The sequence below is a fragment of the Artibeus jamaicensis genome, unplaced genomic scaffold (genome assembly GCF_021234435.1).
Source record: "Artibeus jamaicensis isolate MK-2021 breed Jamaican fruit bat unplaced genomic scaffold, CSHL_Jam_final contig_887, whole genome shotgun sequence".
Lineage (NCBI taxonomy): Eukaryota > Metazoa > Chordata > Mammalia > Chiroptera > Phyllostomidae > Artibeus > Artibeus jamaicensis.
In genome coordinates this window covers 1,242,694-1,262,807 of record NW_026522003.1, presented here as the reverse complement: position 1 = coordinate 1,262,807, position 20,114 = coordinate 1,242,694, and the positions used below count along the sequence as shown (strand labels likewise).

Here is a 20,114-nt window from a genome sequence, read left to right as displayed (position 1 = left end):
AAGTGGTCAGGCTGAGGCCACTCAGAAACTTCCTAAATTGCACTGTCCTGTCCTGTGATCTGGCCACAGACCCTGTTTCCTCAAACCTCTGCCTCCTACTGGGGTTTCCCAGGATCATATTCAGCCCCGGGCTCTGGCAGGCCTTCCACTGAGCCCTCGGGATCTAAGTAAGCCTCGTTCAGGCCTGGGGCTGGGCTCCAGGGGCAGAGGTAACAGACAGGGAAACAGACTGGCTGCTTCAAGGCCAGTTAGGAGTGGCCTATCTCTGGCCAGACAGGACTCTTACCCCACCCGCCCAGGAGAGGCAGGACGGTCAGTCAGGTTGCAGGGCAGAACAGAATAGCAAGGCTTTGTTTCCTCTTTCCTTACAAACTGCCTCCCAGACAAGGGTTCCCAGGCTGCTGACCCACCCTTCCTCCGAAACCAGCCTGAGGGAGGAATAGCTCAGTTGCTGAGTCAGCTCAGCTGGAGGGGAGCAGTCCTCCCCCACTTCCCACCCCTTTCCCTTCCTGCCTCAGCCCAGCCCACCCTGGGCTTCAGCCCAGGCCCCCTCCACAGCCTGCCTCCAAGAGCCCTGGCCCCACCTAGGCCAGTCCTATCCAGCTGCTATTCAGGGCTGCTTGATGTGATTGCTTTGGCAGAAGGGGTACCCCACCTTCCTGCCAGCCAGGAACCCTGACCCGGCACCCGGCCTCCCGTGCCTCTCCTGCCAACAGCTGTTTGGCACAGCCCGTGTGTCTCAGTGGAGTTGGACACCACCTCTCTGCCACCCTCACCAGAGGAGATAAGGACCCCTGAGAAGCTGGCACGGAAAAGTCAGGGGTGTCTAGGGGTGGTGAGGCCTGTGCATGTGGCAAGAAGCTCAAAGATGAACTCATGGCCCCCTTGTGTTTTTGTAGCCCACATCTGGAGGCAATTACAGATGTTATCCAGTGGGAGTTCTGCAAAACACAGCTGGAACCAGTGGAGGAGCCTGGGGAGGGGGGATGGCCAGCGGGAAGAGGAGGGAGAGCCCCGGGCTCCCAAGGCTGAATGCGGTTTCCCCATCACGAGGAAATTGTTTGGCCCTGATTCTGGAATCACAAGATGCTCTCTGAAGCCAAAGGGGAAAGATGGGAATGGAGGACTAGAGACAAAGGGGGAAGGGGTGGAAGAGCAGGGAGAATTGTGGGGTGGAGGCTGCTGGTCTCGTGCTGCGCTGGGCATGAGGGATCCGGCCCAGTGAGGCTGCCTGGCTGCCCAGAAAGTGACAGTGATCTCCAGGCCCTGGCTGAGTGAACTGCTTGCCCTGGTCAGGCTGGGGTGAGGAGAGCAGAGGGCCCCAAGGCTCCTACGAGACCTGCAAATGTGCTTTCACTGGCCCTACCCCCTTTGTCCATTGGGCCTGACCCAATGTCTATGGTTCCAAGTTCCTTTATTCGAAAGCAGCACATGTGAGTTAGAGCAGCCAGGAGGGAGCCAAGGGGAATCTGTGAGGAGGTTTGGGCAGAACCCAGGGAAGCCAGCTCCGAAGAGACTAAATGGGGGCAAGCGCTGAAGAGAGGCTGTTCTCTGCCCCACACTGCACCCCACACATTCGGAGGGGGGAGCCATGGACTCCCTTGCCATCACCTCCCTTCTCTAAGGATCTTGCCACCAGCTGTGCCCATACCTCCAAGGCTGCCAGGCAGGCAGGGGGTCAGCAGGGTGGGAGGGGAAGATCTAAGTGGAACCCAAAGAAGAGGGGACTGAGCAGAGTGCCCCCCACACACACACAGCCTAACCAGCTCAGCTGACCTCTCAGGGTTCCTCCCCAAGGGCCCCCTCTCCCCACAATCTGATGGACATCCCAGTCCTCTCCCTGGAACCCCTCTGTATTCCTTTTTCCCTTTCCAAATGTAGGAAACTGACATCTGCCAAGATCCTCACAGCCCTCAATGATGCAGGTAGTAACACTGCCTCCATTTTACAGATTCCATAACTGAGGCCCAAATCAGACTTGCTGAAAGTCAGTTTGTTCGTCCAAAACTAAAACCCCGGGTCGTCTGATTTTTTTTCCTCCTTTTTCTGTACAGGCAGATTCTGACCATGTCTCTTGAGTATCCCTTCCCATGTGGACCCCTCTTAGCTGGGTGTCGGCATGGCAGGGGATCTCCCGGCATGCACGTGCGCTTGACTGCTCTGCCCTGCAGTGCATCCGACATCAGCATGAGGACTGGGTACTGGGGGAGAAGGGCCCTTCCTCGGGAATCTACTTTGCCAGCAGGCACATCTCGTCATGGGGGCAAGAGCAGGCATTGCCAGGGGAGAAAGGAAGCAGCCGGACACAGAAGCTGAGGCACTGAGTAGAGCAACGGCAGCAGGTTGGGGGAGGGAAGAGCATAGTTGAATGGCTGTGGCAAGGGTCTGGGGGGGGCCTTCAAGGTAGTTCCCACTCCCTAAAACCCCAAGGAAGCCCCCAGTCAAGGATGTTCCATTGTCTGGCAGTTCCCATTCCCCCTTCCAACCTCCCCCTCCCCTTAAACCTGAATTCACCTCCTTTAGATCAATTTCTGCACACCTAACCTGGGGGTATTTGCCTTCCTCCTTCAAACAGTCTTGGGAGACAGGGGAGACCCCGAGATGGGAGGGGGCGGGGAGATCTAGAGGCAGCCTGCAAGGAGGCTGGACAGCAGGGGCCTGAAAGGGAGGCAGGCCTGACTGGCCAAAAGCCACCTTCCAAATGAGCTCACACACATACTTTCCACCCTGGCCCAGGGCCGATGGCTGAGTGCCTTCCAGGCCAGCCTTCCCCAGTCAGGCCCAACCCCCTCTGTCCTCTCCTGTCCCTCACCAGGCCTAGGCCCAGGGGTTCCACAACAGGATCAGGCACCCTAGATCAGAGTTGTCACCACATTCCAGGGGGCGGAAGCTTCCTCTGCCTCCATGCTGCGGCCAAGTACTCCCAGAATCCCTTACTCCTCCAAGGGCCCCTTTGTGGCTTAGAGGAGGTGGAGATTAGCTTCCTGCCCCTGAAGACCCACACCTGGGGAGGGAGGGGCAGAAGAGGGAACAGAAGAGGTGTCCACACTGTGGCGAATTGGCGGAAGGACTTCCTTTGAGTGTCTGAAGTAGCTCATTGACTCAGGGACCAGGCCAGGTGTGGAGCTGCCTCACCATGGGTCACTTCCTGCTCGCTCACTTGATTTCCCGCTAGGGGCACTTCCCTGATTTGGGGCAAGATGCGATCATGGGGTCTGCATGACGCAAGGACAGGCTGACCACAAAGCTGGAGGGGGGAAGGGTAAGAAAAGGGGAACAGGACACCAGTGCCTCCGAAGGCCTAGCAGACTCACGCATGCAACAGGCTGCAGCTCATTTTGATCCTGCCTGTGGTCAAAGACGTCACCCCTCGCCCAGATTCCAGAGACGTGTAGCACCAGGCCAGAGAGCAGGATCGATTCCCAAAAATGCTCTCCTTAGCCACTCAGTGCCTGGCTCTGTGCTAGGAGTGTGGCTGCCCTGACCATATACCTTGCATCCAATAATATCTTCCTGAGGTCCTGTGAGTTAGTGTATTCAGACATGACAATTTGTCTCATTTTGGATTCCCAAAATACAGCCGCTGCAAATGATCACACAGCCGGCTGTTGCCATCTAAGGCACTGATCGTGCCATCCTGTCAAGGAGTGACTATGATTTGTAGTAATACTGACCTCATCGCAGCCACTGGACAAACATGTACTGTCCTTACTGTTTTTTTTTTAATCTGTAGTAAAATTTATTGGGCTGCTGTTAGAAAAGTCTAAAAAGGCTTCCTGAGGGAAGATGATAATGAGCTCGGAGAAACACAGAATTAGAAGTCAACCTCTCAGCCACATGCGTTTCCTCTCAATGCCATCATTAGCTTATCCTTAGTAGTGGGAAGGAGGGAGAAAGAGAGGAGCGGAACATCAGTGTGTGCTTGACTCTCGCGCACCCCCACTGGGGATCTGGCCCGAAACCTAGGCATGTGCCCCAACTGAGAATCAAACTGGTGAACCCCTGGTTTGCAGGCAGGCACTCAGTCCACTGAGCCACACCAGCCAGGACTCCTCACTTTTTTTTTTTTTTTTTTTTTTTTTTTTTTATATTTTGCTGGCTTGAATTGACGATGAGAACTGTGACATACATGAGTAAACAGTGGTACTTGTGAGTACTCAAGTACTTGTGTTGTATACACATGTACATAAGTATTATGCATAATAAGTAGTGAATATGTAAGTTAAAAAATCATTGAACTATATATACACTTAAGCTTATTTTATTTCTGTAAACTCTATTTCTGTAACTTTATTTTTCACCTCAATCTTTTTTTAAACATTTTTATTTATTTATTTATTTATCTTTAGAGGGGAAAGGAAGGAGAGAAACATCAATATATGGTTGCATCTCGTGCACCCCCTGCTGGGAACTGGCCTGCAACCCAGGCATGTGCCCTGACTGGGAATGGAACTGTGATCCTTTGGTTTGCAGGCCCGTGCTCAACCCACTGAGCCACACCAGCCAGGGCATCACCTCAATCTTTAAAAGGCTAAAAGACAAAAGAAAGAAGAAAGAGAAAGAAAGAAAGAAGAATATATTGAGGTAAAGAGGGTTATAGCTCCAGAACCACTATATTGTCCCTATAGGCCTCTTCCCTCCACGCCGACGCTCCCCACCAGCCTCCCCCTAAAGGGGGAGGGGCGAGTACTGGGTTGTGTTGGCCCAGCTCTTCTGGAAATATAGATCCTTCCGACTGTATCCCTGTCCCGGCCGCTTCTGGACCCTGACCTGGAGAGCTCAGCAGCAGGGTCTCTTCCCTACAGCACTCTAAGCTCCATTCCAGTTGTCCCCTGTCTCCTCCACTCTACTGGCCTGTGCTCCAGAGGTACCCCCACCCTATGCCTGCACAAAACTGCATGTAAGTTCTGGGTGGAGGAAAACTGGGGAAGGGGACCAAAGACCCACCCCTCTCTGCGGGCAGTGCACCCCCCCCTACACAGCAGAGACCAGCTGGGCAAGTTTTGGAAGGTGGCAGCTCCCCCTTGTGCTGGGTATTGGCACTGCAAATCAAGCCCGAAGTAAGAGAAGGAGAGGCAAAACCAACTGCCCCACCCCTCCCTGCACAGGACTACAGATACCACCAGCCTGTCCCGACCCCCTTCCCACTTTTCATGTTTCCACCCAGGACACCTGCACTTAAAGGGGTGGTGCTATGGACACGACAAGATGGCAAGCCTTAGTCTTCCAGGTGCAGAGAGGGCTTTGTCAGAGTTTCCTTCTCCCGTCCCTGTGTGGGGGTTGGTGGGCAGCCCTCGAATAACTCTGAGAAGGACAATGTTGAAGGGGTTGGGACAGAAGATCCGCGGGAGGAAGAGAGACACTTAGTAGCCCTCTCTTCAGAGGTCCTCTGAGTTGTCACACTGCCCCCCTGTGGATGCCTCGGACACTGATCACTCCAGGATGCTGATCGCCTAGGCTTCTGGTTGGGGGTCCAGGTGGGTCCGCTCTCCTGGACTGCAGAATGCTGTGACAGAACTCCCTCTAACCAAGGCAAGCGGGCCTCTGTAACGCCTCTATGTAAGGGTGGGACATTTCCGTGACACTTCTCTGCGGCCTTTGGAGACCTTGGGGGATGAGGAGAGCCTCTAACCTGCACACATCCTCCTAAACTCATCCGCACCCTGGGGCCAGGAGAATCCTTTAAGCTCAGCCTCATACTTACAAGGTTCTTAAATTTTGAAGTTTAAAAAATTGTCTGTAGGTATTTTGTGAATAGCACTATATTATTGCCTGGTGTCAAAAGTTTCACTTGCTAAATATAAACATTTCAAATATACCAAGTATTATCAAAACTGTCTTAGTATTTAATTTTGTAATATACCAGGGGCTCAAACAATGGTCATGATTGAGGTCACTCTCAGACCTCCAAGAGGTGTCCCCAGCCCTCCGCCTCATGCTCTTCCAAAGCACAAGCAAGCCTGCTCCCCTAACCATATGGTAGGGTCTTCAACTTCCCCACTCCCTGCAAACACTGAAGTTTCCCCATCTTGAAAAGCTCTCTTCTGCATACTTCTGCAGTCTTGGATGATTTCCCCAACCTCCCCTTTTTCTCTCAAGCCAAGGTTTTCCAAGAGCTGTCTGCATTCCTTCTCCAGTCATGTCTTTTTAACCCAACCTCCTCTATATCCCCAATGAGGATTTTTAGAAACTTACTGAAACTGTGGCCGACCTTTCTTTCCACCCCAGGCCTTTTCCTTCTTTCACTTTTTTTTCATAAAATTTAAAATTTTAATGGGAAAAAGATAATAAATCTGAAAAGACAAACAATAGATTGTGAAAATGTCTCTGAATCAAACATCTACATCTAAATGAAAAAAAATAAGAGAGACTAAAAATTGATAGGAAAAACATAACTCAAAAGGAAAATGACCAAAGGATATTAGTGACTAGGTAAGTCAAGTGGCTAAACGATATAAGATGACCAACCCCACTGTAGTTTGGGATATGCAAATTAAATAAACCAATTACAAGTTTTTAAAAAAGATTTTGTTTATTTATGTTTAGAGAGAGGGGAAGGGAAGGAGAAAGAAGGAAACATCACTGTGTGGTTGCCTCTCACACGCCCCCTACTGGGGACTTGGCCAGCAGGCTTGTGCCCTGACTGGGAATCAAACTGGCAACCTTTTCTTTTGCAGGCAGGCACTCAAACCACTGAGCCACACTAGTCAGGGCCAGTTGTAATTTTTTCATTTAGAGTATCAAAGAAAATGAGGGCAGTAACATCCAATGCTGGTGAAGAGAATTGGAGAGTAGTACATTCAAACTTACAGGAATGTGACCTGCTCTAAAATTTTCCTGAAACAGTTACCTGCACCACCTATTACAATTAAAAACAACACACTTGCCCTGGCTGGTGTGACTCAGTGGATTGAGTGCCCACCTGCAAACCAAAGGGTCATTGGTTCTATTCCAAGTCAGGGCACATACCTGGGTTTTGGCCCAGGTCTCTAGTAAGGGGCATTGTGAGAGGCAACCATACATGGATGTTTCTCTCTTTCTGTCCCTTCCCCTCTCTCTAAAAATAAATCGATAAAATCTTTTTAAAAAATTAAATGAGGACAATAAAAGTTCTTTTCTGTGGTTCTCATTTTCCTGATCTCAACTCCATTGTCATCTCCTAGAGCAGCCTTCCCTGACCATTAAACAAACAAACAAACAAACAAACAAACAAAACCTACATACTCCCTTTGATTATAGCTTCTGACCCAGTAATCCCATTTTAGGAATTCTGCTCTTTTGAAATAAAAGCGCAATTACGTACATTCTTTCACTTTCTTTGGCTTCATGTGACCATCTAAGGCAACTTGCTCTCAGAATTTCCCTTTGCCCTTCTCTTCTGGGAAGTTTTGACACCCTGAAAGCCGTGAGGGAGTCCATAGTCGTCAAGGAGCCCTGAAGACACAGGGACAGATGTCCCTCTGCATTCACCCTACCTGCGCCCCCAGTTTTCTGTGCCTCGAGCAGGGAATAGGCTGACTTTCTTTATTTGCTCCATTAATTCCTGTTTCTGCTCTCCAGACTACACAATATAAACAAATTTTTGCTTTACACTACAGCTCTTCAAATATTTGGATCTAGTTTTTGTGTATTCAATCCCTCATGAAAGTTAAGCTTTTCTTTATGTGTAAAACTTTCTGGTTCCACAAACAGCCTATCACATGATATGGCTTAAAGACCCCACACCATTCATATCGCCCTCCTCTGGACTAATGCATCTTACCAGTTTTTTAAACATAGTTTCTAGTACACCAGAGGCAGTACCGCACAGTATCAGACGCAAGGGCTCTGGAATGACAGGATTTAGGTTTGAATCCAGTTGTACAATTACTATTGGGGTGAATTTCAGCACATTATACATCTTCCCTAAGCTTCAATTTTCTCTTCTTTATGATGGGGTTAATAGTAAAAAGGGTAATTGAGTAGATTAAAAGATATAATCTATGTAATGCCTATGGCTGATGGTCACTGACTAATTGATTCACTCAACAAACATTTATTACCTACTTTGTACTTGGGCACCGAGGAAACACCAGCTAACAAATGAATCCCTGCCCCCATTAGACTTACATTCTTGTGAGAGGAGCAGGCAGGAAGCAAGGTAAATGCATAAAACATATACTATATTAGACAGTGATAAGAATTTTCCAGGGGAACGGTGTCATTAGATATTCACAATGGTCCAGCGTTTGACATACCATCGGAGGCTGTCCTACAATACGGCCTCCAACAAAACGAGACTGTCCTGAACCCCTGGCAATAGAATTGTTTACCTTTATACCAAAAAGGTTGAGAAAGCACCAAAATCTGCATGTGGCATGTGCCCAGGCCGACATCGTGGAGTTCGTGCTGTGACACCTAAAGTTCTAATGAGGTCGTCTGAAACAAAAAAAAACGGTCAGCGGAGCCTACGGTGGACCCGTGTGTGCTCAGTGTGTCCGTGACAGGATCAAGCGTGCCTTCCTTATTGAGGAGCAGAAAATTGTTGTGAAAGTATTGAAGGCATGAGCACAGAGTCAGAAAGCTAAATTAAAAAATGAAACTTTTTTGAGCAATAAAAATAATTAAAAGGCTAAAGAAAATATTTTTCCAAATCTTTAAATTCTACATCCATTTTGATGACAAATTCCACCTGTACTGTCTTCTTGCATTTTAGTATAAGCATTCAAGAGAAACCAGGCTGCTTGTTCAACATTTTGCTTAGAAATTTCTTCAACCAAATATCCAATTTCATTGCTCACAAGTTCTCCCTTCCTCACAACACTAGGACTCAAACGGAGTTAAGCAGAGCTCTTTGCCACTTTGGATCCCCTTTTCTCCACTTTCCAATACCCTTCAACTCCATCTGAGACCTCTCAGAATAACCTGCACTGTCCATATTTCTAACAACATTTTTGCATCCACATACGTATTCTTTAAGAAAACCGAAGCCCTCTTCCTCTTCCGAGCCCTCACAAGAATTGCCCTTAACAGTCTGTTCCCGGCAATGGAGGCTGTCTCCAGCATGCACCTCCAGACTCTTCCGGGCTCTACCCATTACCCAGCCCCAAAGCCACTTCTACATTTTTAGGCATTTGTTACAGCAGCACCCCCACTTCTCAGGACCAAGTTTCTGTCTTAGTCCATTCAGTCTTCTATTTAAAAAAAAATTACCACCAACTGGGTAGCTTATAAACAACAGAAATTTATTGTCCACAATTCAGGAGGTTCAGAAGTCCAAGGTTAAGGGCCGACGTGGTCACCTTCTGGTGAAGTTTCTCTCCCTGGTTCACAGCCAGTGCCTTCTCACTGTGTCCTCGCACAGCAGAAAAGTCTAGGGTTCTACCCTCACGACCAAAGCATCTCCCAAAGGCCCGCCTCCTGAGACAATCATCCTCGGGGTTAGGAAAATCGACAAAAGAATTTGGGGGGACAGTGTTCAAAGCACAGTACAATATAAATGCAGTATCTGGCATCATTGGTTTTTTGGTTTCATGCATATTAAACCCAGTATTTTTATTGATACACTAGAAAAAAAGAATTTGCGGTACACAAATATTGAGACGGTAACACCTTGGCTCCTGCACGTGCTAGTAGTTTGATCTTGAGCAAATTATCCAAACTATCTGTGATTCCGTTTCCTCAATTATAAAACAAGGAGGTTTTATAATTTCCTAGAGGTATGGTGAGGATTAAATGATACGTGAAGTACTTAGAACAGCGCCAAGCATACAGTGAGTACTCTGTAAAAGTTGTGCTGTCATTTTGAAAACCAAACTTCTGCCCATATTCCTCTGCTTCCATTATTTTTCATAATTCCTGAAAGAATTCTAACCGTATCTCCATAGACCCATTCCTACATGTACTTGATGGTCTAGGATGTGATTTGTGTAAGCCTGGACACTTAACCTCACTAAACAAATTGAAGCTTAAACTCATTATAAGCACCTTGGTCCTCTTTTCTTCCTCATCTTTTTTTGGTTTGAATTCACTCTCAAATATGTTTCACACAGTGCCTTGTACTTGGAAGTCATTCTAATAAGTAATAAAAAGCTCAGAAAGTATTGGCTATTGTTCTACTCTGGTGCAGTTTCTTCCGAATGATGGTGGTGATGATGATGATTCCTCCCAACAGCATAGATCTTGATTTTATTTTCAGCAATTTTCTGTTTATTCAGCATACCAGACATGGGCTCTCTTCCTCCTTCCTCCCTCAACTCTTCCCATCTCACCACCATCTGTCCTGCTTCTTTTCCCAACTGTCCCCATTTCCCAACCACCCACATTCTGGCTGCCATGGGTACTCCCCATGGCTCTCTGACTTTTTAATTTGTGTATCTGACCTCTTTTTCCAACTAGACTGAAAGCTCCCTGAAGCTAAGGTGAAGTCCTAAGAGTTCCAGGCATCAGCTAAGGACCCAGCATGGAGAACACAGCCAAACACTCTACTAAAAGCTCCATGATCGCTTTCAGAACTTAAATATTTTTAATTCCCTCAACCTCTTTGCCTCTCTTGCCTTTGCTCAACATCCTCCTCCTACATGGAGGGTCTATCTCACCCCTGTTAATCCCAAGGGCTGCAGTAGAGAGCAGAGAGAGGTGAGGCATGGGTCCAAGTGGCGAAAAGGCCTTTTCCTGGCCAGTTCTGTGGCTTCAGGCCCCGCGGAAATCCCAGTTTTGAACATATCGAAGCCAATGTCATTAGCATAAAACTGTTTTGCACCATTTGTAAAGCAGCGGGAGTAGTAAGGACCCAAGTGTACGTTCTATCCAAAGCAAGATCGCCTAGGTTCAAAACTTTGTTTCAGCATGTACTAGATTCATGATCTTGGGAAAAATACTTAATCTTTCTGAACCCGGAGTTTTCTTAACTGTAAAATGGGAATAACAATAGTATCTTACCTCTCAAGATTGCCGAGAGGAATAAAAGAGCAAAAACTCGAAAAGTGCTTAGATTTGTGCCTGAAATGTGAAAAAAAAGCTCAAAAAATATTTGCTCTCGGTATTATTAATCTTACCTATCAGTGCCACAGGAAATCGGTAACCCCGAGCTCCCATAAGTTATAAATATCTCCTGTGAGTAATAATTATTATTACTACCAGGTATGGAGCACCTTCTATATGCTCAACTTGCATTATTTCCCTAAAGGATTGACAACCTTACCAGGGAGATGCACGATTATTACCACCATTTCATAACTGAGAAGCACAGGAAGGTTAAATAATTTTCTCAAGGTCACAAAGCCAGCAAGTGGGGAAGTCACGTTTACTCATTTATTTACCATTTATTGAGTTTTTTCTGTGTCGGAGCCGGAGAGAAGCCTTGTGGGTACAAAGGTAAACAGGAAGTTTCAGTTTTCGGAAAAGAGGCAGGGCGGGGCCTGGAGTGACGAGTAAACAAATAGTTATTACTCCGAGTGGTAAGTTCTATAATAGAGGCTAACTACAAAAAGTGCTACCGGAGCTCAGATACTGGCACAAGAAAAGTCCTGAGAGCTTGAGTCCAAAGGAAAGACATGACAGTTACGGAATAAGCAGTTGTCTTTGACAAACGTGTCCTGAAACAAACGAGTTACACCGACAGGAATAAACACGGCCGAGATAAAACTGGAGACCGAGTGCTCGTCGGGAAGCCTGTCGGACCTGTCCCGGCAGTGCAGGAAAGGGGTTAAAGCGCGCGGGCGGGACTAGGCCGGTCCCCGCCCCCTTCTTCTGCCCCGGCTGCTCGGAGCCCTAGGGTGCCGCCCGACGAGGGCCGGGGAGCTGGGCAGTGCTTCCTGTCCCCTTCCCCGCTCTCCTGCCGCGTTCCTCCGAGTAGACGCACTGGATGAGTTAAGCGGCCCCCCGGCCCGCCGTGCAGGTGAGGGGCAGCAAAGTTTGGCTCGAAGAGGAAGTGGCCTCAAGCCCCGGCAGGTGGCGGCCTGGCCTGAACCCGGGCGCTCGCGGCCTGCGGGCGAGCTCTAGGCGAGGGCGCGCCCCGGAACCTGGCCTCCAGCCGATTCCCGGGGCTTCGGGAGCCGGCTTCGAGAGGCGGCTTTCAGTGGGAACGCGGCGGCAGCCCGGGAGACAACTCCGAAGTTGGCGAGAGTCACCGCCCCTGCTCTCCGTCGCCGCCTCCCCGCCCCCAGCCCTGGCATCCCGAGTAAGGGTCAAGGAGCCCGGGCCATGGAGCCCCCTCGGGGAGGCGGCACTGGGGAGCCTGGACGCTCGGAGCGGCACCGTCTCCGCACTGGGTAGACGACAGACGCTTCGGAACCCTTTCTGCTGCTCCGGACCTCTCAGGATGCTGCCGGCCATCCTACTCTTCCTCCTTCTGGGTGAGAAACCGAAACGAAACTCCGCACTCGGCACCCCGCCCCCAGGGCTGTCACGGCCCCGGACGCTCTAGCTCGGTTCCTCCTCTGCTGCCCCTCAGCCTACCCTGCCAGTCCGTGCCCCCAGCCCTGCCGCCGCACTCGGCGGGGCCTGCCCCGGCCCCAAAGAAGTCTTTAGTCGCTCCCTCAGCCTTCATCCTCCCTCCGGCTTCCCAAGATCTCCGGGCCACCCCTCGGGCCATGCTGCGGGACCTACCTTTGAGGTTGTACGCGGTAGCCCCCCTGCTTCACTACCCCTTCCCATAAACTACCGGGAAGTCCCAGGTGGCTCCTTTTCCCCCTTGAGTTGTACAGTTGAAAACTTCTAAATGCCTCCCTCTCCTGCCCTTTCTCGCTCTTCCTCTAGGAGGCGCGCTGGCACATCCAGACCGGATAATTTTCCCAAATCCTGGTGAGCAGATGTCTCTGGGGCCTTGGGGCTTGGTAATATGAGGGAAGGCCCAAGAGAAGGAGTCTCTCTTCTCTGAATTCTTCTGGTACTTACCGTAGTTTCTGAGTGGAGATTATCCACCCTTTATTTTACAGATGGGGAAACGGAGACCCAGTATGAGCCCTCACCTGGCAGTTACGCACTTTTGGGGTTTTTTCCAAGTCTCCATGCTTGATTTCCCTAGCCAGAATGTAGTCTCCCTGAGAGTAGAGACAGTATTTCCTGCTCCACCTGGCCGAGTGGCCCCAGTGGCTGGCACAAAGCAGAGCTCAGATTGTTTATGCTCTTGTTACTTTTAAGGTGAAGCCATGATGCATATGGGGAGGAAGGGGACCCACTGAAGACTGACTATATAGAGTATGGTGGTCAGGGGAACTTTGCTCCTTTTTAAAAAAAAAATTAATTTTAGAGAGACAAGAAAGGAGAGAGGGAGAGAAAGAAACATCAGTTTATTGTTCCACTTACTTACGTATTCATTGTTTGATTCTTGTATGTGCCCTGGCCAGGGTCAAACCTTGCAACTTTGGCTTATGGATATAATGCTGTAACCAACTGAGCTACCCAGCCAGGGCTGTCTGCTCCTTCTTGAAGAACCCAGGCGTCAAGCCTGTGGGGAGAGGTGGGTTGGTAACAGACTCTCAACCAGTTTCCCTGCCTGTCTCACCAGCCTGTGTGGACCCCCCAGCAGTGCTTTTGGAAGTACAGGGCATCTTACAGAGGCCCCTGGGCCGAGACAGCCGCAGCTCCCCTGCCACCTGCACCTGGCTCATCCTTGGCAGCAAGGATCAGACTGTAACAGTCAGGTGAGAAGCAGGGCAAGTCTCTGTTCCACTCCCTTGCCCCTCCCCGCTTCATCATGGGAAAGCCTTCAGGGGTCACTTCTTTGTGGAAATTCTATCTCTGTCAACAGCGGGAAGAGTAGAATATGATTCAGCCTTATCTGTCCTAAAAGCCTGGCTTATTTTTGACCAGACACAGTGAATTGGAGGTGGGTAGGGATGAACATCTAGCTTGGGTCCTGGTCATTTCTGAAGGTCAATAGTCTCTCTAGAAACAGAATTGGGCTATTATATGGCTGCTGTGAGGAGTGCTTCAATCCTTGCACATCCTTGCCCAGGGTTCAGAGGTATTCCCTTAATCAGTTTAGAACCTTCGGCCTCCCCATATCTCTTAAATAGTCCAGGTCTCCCCAGGCTCCTCCAACCTTGGTCCATGGGATTGGGGCCCATGTTAATTACCTAGGTATTTGCTTCACACAGTTCACTTCTCATCAGTTTACCCAGAAAGGGGTAGGTGAAGAGAGAGGGGCAATCTGGGGAGAGGCTGTTGGGGCAGAGGGATCGAAGTGCTGGTGTTCCCAGGTCTCAGAACCACCAGGCATTTGGAAGGGATGGCAAGTTCTGGTTAATCAACTGTATGGTAATTGTCGGTTACTGCTAACACTGAGTGACAGTGCTGTAACAACTGGAAAGCAATACACCTGTTTTTATCACAGTCCCAGAAAACAAATTAGTTTTTCAGGATGTATCTCATAGTCTCATGGTGCCACTGGCCTCTGTTAGGACTGTTGCCATTGACTACTAAGGAATTTGGCTAAGTCAATTTTCACTTGGCTATTCGGATTGTAAATAGTAGATATTTGTGCATTTGGGGGTAGGAAAGGCCTGTGGGAGGAAGAAACCAGCAGCAGTCAAGAATATCTTACATCTTGTTCTCCTCCACCTCCGTAGGTTCCAAAAACTGCACCTGGCCTGTGGCTCAGAGCGCTTAACCCTACGCTCCCCTCTCCAGCCACAGATCTCCCTGTGCGAGGCACCTGCCAGCCCTCTGCAGCTACCTGGGGGCAACGTCACCATCACCTACAGCTATGCTGGGGCCAGAGCACCTATGGGCCAGGGCTTTCTACTCTCCTACAGCCAAGGTGAGCTAGACAGGGATGTCCATGGGGCTATTAACACAGGCAGTGGAAGCCCCAGGGAGGAGGGGAGGATCCCACCAGCTCCAGCGCTTCACAGCCCTTCTCTGTGGTGCCTCTGCAGATTGGCTGATATGTCTGCAGGAAGAGTTCCAGTGCCTGAACCACCGCTGTGTGCCCTCGGCCCAGCACTGCGATGGGGTCGATACCTGTGGAGATGGCTCAGATGAGGCAGGCTGCAGTTTAGATCCCTTCCCTGACCTGACCCCAGCCTCTCCTCCCACCCTACCCTGCAATCACACCTTGGAAGACTTCTATGGGGTCTTCTCCTCCCCTGGCTACTCACACCTGGCCTCAGTCTCCCATCCCCAGTACTGTCTCTGGCTGCTGGACCCCCACGACGGCCGGCGCCTGGCAGTGCGCTTCACAGCCCTGGATCTGGGCTATGATGATTCAGTGCATGTGTATGACGGCCCTGGGCCCCCTGAGATCTCCCGGCGGCTGCGCAGGCTCACCCACTTCAACAATGGCAAGGCTGTCACTGTGGAGACACTGTCTGGCCAAGCCATTGTGGCCTACCACACAGTTCCTTGGAGCAATGGTCGGGGCTTCAATGCCACCTACCACGTACAGGGCTACTGCCTGCCTTGGGACCAACCCTGTGGCTCGGGCTCTGGCCTGGGGGCCAGTGAGGGCCTAGGTGAGCGCTGCTACAGTGAGGCACAGCGCTGTGATGGCTCATGGGACTGTGCCGATGGCACAGATGAGGAGAACTGCCCAGGCTGCCCACCCGGACACTATCCCTGTGGGCCTGCAGGCACCCCTGGTGCCACAGCCTGCTACCTGCCTGCTGACCGCTGTAACTACCAGACCTTCTGTGCCGATGGAGCAGATGAGAGACGGTGCCGGCACTGCCAGCCTGGCAACTTCCGATGCCGGGATGAGAAGTGCGTCTATGAGACGTGGGTGTGCGACGGGCAGCCAGACTGCGCCGACGGCAGTGACGAGTGGGACTGCTCCTATGCCCTGCCCCGCAAGGTCATTACAGCTGCGGTCATTGGCAGCCTTGTGTGCGGCTTGCTGCTGGTCATTGCTCTGGGCTGCACCTGCAAGCTCTATGCCATTCGCACCCAGGAGTACAGGTCAGCTGGCTGTAGACGAGTGGGGACTGAGGGGGAGACAGGGCCTGTGCTGCCACCAGAGAGCACGAGGGTGTCCGTGTTTGGCATAGGTTCCCATGACAAACTTATGGGTTGGTTCGTGGGGTTATCCAGCTTGGGGAGAGGGATGCTTCTCCAAGGGAAGGATAGTTCTAGGTTCTAAAGGCAGCCTCAGAGAAGGAGGGGACCTCAGTGACTTGGGAGAACCATAGCATAGTTTCAGTTGTCCTGCCCTGGGTGTGGAGGGAAGAGGCCTGTTCAGGCTGGGACAGGCCGCTCCATCCAGAACCACCTGTGACTGAGCAGCCCTCATTCCTTCCAGCATCTTCGCCCCCCTCTCCCGAATGGAGGCTGAGATTGTGCAGCAGCAGGCACCTCCCTCTTATGGGCAGCTCATTGCCCAGGGCGCCATCCCACCTGTGGAGGACTTCCCTACAGAGAACCCTAATGATGTAAGTCACTACCCCCAACCCTAGCTTATCCTGCTCCCAACCCCACTGTGGCCCTGCCACTGACCCTCCTCACCACTCTGCTGTCTGCCTTCTGTCCTCGCAGAACTCAGTGCTGGGCAACCTGCGTTCTCTGCTCCAGATCTTGCGCCAAGATATGACTCCAGGGGGTGCCTCAGGTACCCGCCGCCGCCATCGGAGCCGCTGTGTGCGCCGCCTGGTGCGCCGTCTCCGCCGCTGGGGCCTTCTTCCTCGAACCAATACCCCAGCCCGTACCTCTGAGACCAGACCCCAGGTCACACCTTCTGATGCTCCCCTTGAAGCCCTAGATGGAAGCACAGGTCTGGCCCGTGAGGCTGGGGCAGTAGGTGGACATGATGGGGAACAGGCACCCCCCCTGCCTGCTAAGGCTCCCCTCCCATCTGCCAGCATACCTCTGGCTGCCCCTACTGTCCCAGAGTCCCCAGGGCCACTGCCCTCAGTGCCCGTAGAACCGTCACTGCTGTCCGGAGTGGTGCAGGCCCTGCGAGGCCGCCTCCTGCCCAGTCTTCGGCCCCCAGGACCAACCCAGCCCCCAGGACCAACCCGAACCCCGCCTGAACCCCACATGATAGTCCTGTCCCCAGAGGACGAGGACGATGTGCTGCTGGTGCCACTGGCCGAGCCAGGGCTCTGGGTGGTTGAAGCAGAGGATGAGCCACTGCTTGCCTGAGGTGGCCCGGCTACCCTGAAGACTCTAGTCACAGCGACAACAACCCTTTAGAAAGCAGCATAGCTTCTCTTCCACTACTTTCCTCCCTGACCCTCAGTCTAAGGGGACTTGGTGAGCCTCCCTCTGGCCCTGTATAGCTGCTGTTAAGTCAGGTGTCTCAGGCAGAGAGAGGTCTCAACACACAGCTCCCTCTGCACCTGGCCAGAGATCACAGTCTCTCTGCCACCACCCTGTCTTCACACAACACCATTGGGATGGCTCTTTTCAGAAAGTAAAGTTCTAAAGAGGCCGTAGGCCTGAACACTCCATCCTTTCCAATCCCCCACCCAAAAGTGGCCTTAAGCACCAGAATGCCAACTGGCTGGAGACCTCAAGCCCACAAGGGGAGGATTTAGGCAGGGCCTGAAGTTCGCACTGTGACCCTTCTTATAAGGCCTGTTTGAAAAAAGAACAACAAATGCTTCTGTCCCAGAGCTAGGTCATTGCCCAGAAATCAAGGCTGAAAATAAAGGAATCTGAAATTTTAAATTTTTGTTACATGAGCTGTGAGCCTGCACCCTGCCTCTCCACCTGTCTCAGCTGTGCTCACCTCTCTCGGTTCCTTCTTGTGTGGGCCTCTGCTTCTGCCTCTTCCTATCGATCTTCTAACTACGCAGTCTTAAATGTTATACCACTCAGTGGGTAAGAAAGTTCAAGGGACCCTAAGAACCGACCTTTTCCACCTCTACTCACCACCCAGGACCCAGCTCCACTGTGGCTGACACCAGGGTGAGCGGCAAGCCTCTTCACTGCCAGGCTGGGCCCTGTAGCCAGAAGGCTCCCATTGGTGGCGCACTCCCAGAGTATGGATCACAGCAGCAGACTCCCCGCTGGATCGTGGGAACTGTGACGCCTGCCCTCCACCCTCTGCCCTCACTGCACACAGTCTGTCCCAGGGGAGACAGATGGACTTTTAGTAGCTAGGCTGCCTCAAAGCAGGCAAAGGTTAATCAAGAGAATAATCAAAAACGTTTGGGGTGTGAGGATGCTGGCATCAATTTGGCCAAATATAAGAGGTCATCCTGGAAGAGGGTCCAAACTAGATCCTAAAGAATGCTGTTAGTAGTTTGAAGAGAGTTGTGAGTTCTAGTCAGGGTGAGTGTCCACAAGATAAGCAAGCTAAGCAGACTTGAGAGGGTGAGGGCTGTAGGCTGGACCCTGAACCTCAGAAAAGAGGCAAGAGCACAAGCAGTGGCCAGAGCCAAAGAGCTGAGAATGATGGAGGAGGAAATAATCCGAAAAGTGTTGGAACCCAGCTTCTGAAAAGAAAGGTGATGGAGCTGTCACGGGGTTTGACATTTAAATCTGGATAAAGGGTAGAGAAGGAGTCTGATGCCCCAGGAGCAGAGCTGAGACATCCCTGATAGAACCAGCCCCCCAGGGGAACTTTCAGTCTCGTCCTTACACTTCCTGTCCAGTCTAGCCTCTCTCCACCCCTCTGTCAATCACCCTGTCAACATCTTTACATGTGCACTGACTGCATAATGTTTACTCTCCCAATGAGTGAGAGTCTGAGGAATGGCAGAGATGGGGTGTGGTGCTGCCCTGGAGCCCTGGCATCTTGGCTCAGGGAAGACCCAAGTTCTTTTCACTCCAGACCCTCTCCAGAGACTGGGGGGAAGGTGCTCTACAGATCCTCATTCTTGCTTACTGTTCTCTCTTTGGACCGTCCTTCCCAAGTGCACACAACCTCTGGGTCCCGCCGTGTCAGGCCCAGTGCAATCAGGAACGGTGATTTCCCCTCCCATCCCTCCATCACCTGCTCTGTCCTCTCCATGCGCCTGTCTTCCCTGCCAGCCATCTCAGAAACCTTCGACCTGGTATCTTCATCCCCTGTCCTACCCCAGACCTTCTTCTGTAACTTGAAAGCAAAGATTTAAGGTAAGAATGCTCCTCTGGGTGGAAGGTGCAAAGTGCTGGAGGGAGGACTTGAGGGTAGAGTTCACTGGGAAAGCCTGTGTGTATAGGGAGATTCACAAGCCCGCAAAGGAAGCTTCTCTAGGTGCTGGGCGTCCTGTAGGAGATGCACACAGTAACACTATGTTTATCAGCCACACTGAAACCCCAGGTTGGCAGGGAGAGGGAGATGGCCTTGTACAGGAAGTAAGGGAAAACCAAAACAGGTTCCTAACCAGGAGAGTGTGGAGCACTGGAGAACCGTCACCAGAGTTTAACTGTGGCCCAAGGGGGAAAAGGCAACTTCAAACAGTAAGAATCGGGGTAGGCTATGACCCTAGCATCAGGGTGTAAGAGGAGGTGGGAGATGTTCTCAGCTTGAGAGGGGAATGGGCTGGGAGTCCGAAATAACAGAATTCAGTCCTTAAGGAGCAGAATCTGACCCTGAACCTAGCTCCAGTTCCCGCTGGGAAGGAAGAGTCCCCCAGCCATACAACAAAGGCTGTGAGCGCCAAAGGTTCAAGGTGAAACCCAACCTTTTCCTGTGGCCTAAAGCTGGTCTGAGGGCAGGCAGGAGTCATGGTCAGGAAGCCCTGCCGATTTCTGCAGCTGCTGACTCACTCTAATTTGATAGCATAGACATGAATCCAACCACCTAATTGAGTTTTCCAGCTACATCAAGCTCACCCCTTTAAATTTAAAACTTTCCTAAAAACTCATTTTTGGAACAAAACCATTCAAAAACATACTCATCTCTAGTACATCTGCAATATAACAAATTTTTCTGGGAAGCTGAGGATCTTCATAGAAACCAGTGGCTCCTTTTCAGCAATGTTTTCAGAAGTTATAGTAGCATGAGGGGCTGTTGGCCTTTGTGCCAAATGACATTAGAGTAATTTTTAAAGATTAGTTATTTATTTTTAAAGAGAAGGGCAGGGAAGGAGAAAGGGAGGGAAAATATCCATGTGAGAGAGAAACAGCGATCGCTTGCCTCTCACCGACTGGGACTGAGCCCACAGCTCAGGCATGTGCCCTGACCAGGAATCAGACCAGCGACCTTTCACTTTGCAGGATGACACTCAACCCGCCAAGCCACACTGGTCAGGACTAGAGCATTTTTT

At 50.9% G+C, this 20,114-nt stretch overlaps 1 protein-coding gene, 1 non-coding gene and 1 pseudogene across 2 annotated transcripts; all 3 read left to right on the top strand.

The window, feature by feature from the left end:
• Positions 1-8,216: 8,216 nt before the first annotated feature.
• LOC128625799 (60S ribosomal protein L34-like) lies at positions 8,217-8,607 on the top strand (annotated as a pseudogene).
• An 845-nt stretch (positions 8,608-9,452) lies between these two features.
• Positions 9,453-9,548, top strand: LOC119037325 (small nucleolar RNA SNORA8). Its single transcript, XR_005080173.2, has one exon. It is a non-coding gene; the product is annotated as a small nucleolar RNA SNORA8 (small nucleolar RNA).
• Positions 9,549-11,440: 1,892 nt separating this feature from the next.
• Positions 11,441-17,586, top strand: LRP10 (LDL receptor related protein 10). Its single transcript, XM_037129403.2, has 7 exons — positions 11,441-12,335; positions 12,739-12,783; positions 13,490-13,625; positions 14,553-14,743; positions 14,862-15,879; positions 16,220-16,349; positions 16,453-17,586. Exons 1-7 carry the CDS (start codon positions 12,302-12,304, stop codon positions 17,056-17,058), a joined length of 2,160 nt encoding a protein of 719 aa, XP_036985298.2. The 5' UTR covers positions 11,441-12,301; the 3' UTR covers positions 17,059-17,586.
• The last annotated feature ends 2,528 nt before the right edge of the window (positions 17,587-20,114 follow it).

Excerpts from the sequence above, each read along its gene's own strand:
- LRP10 (XM_037129403.2), top strand. The coding sequence starts at position 12,302 with ATGCTGCCGGCCATCCTACTCTTCCTCCTTCTGG. Across the intron at positions 14,744-14,861 it reads TCTACTCTCCTACAGCCAAG|ATTGGCTGATATGTCTGCAG; the intron begins GTGAGCTAGACA and ends GTGCCTCTGCAG. Across the intron at positions 16,350-16,452 it reads CTACAGAGAACCCTAATGAT|AACTCAGTGCTGGGCAACCT; the intron begins GTAAGTCACTAC and ends CTGTCCTCGCAG.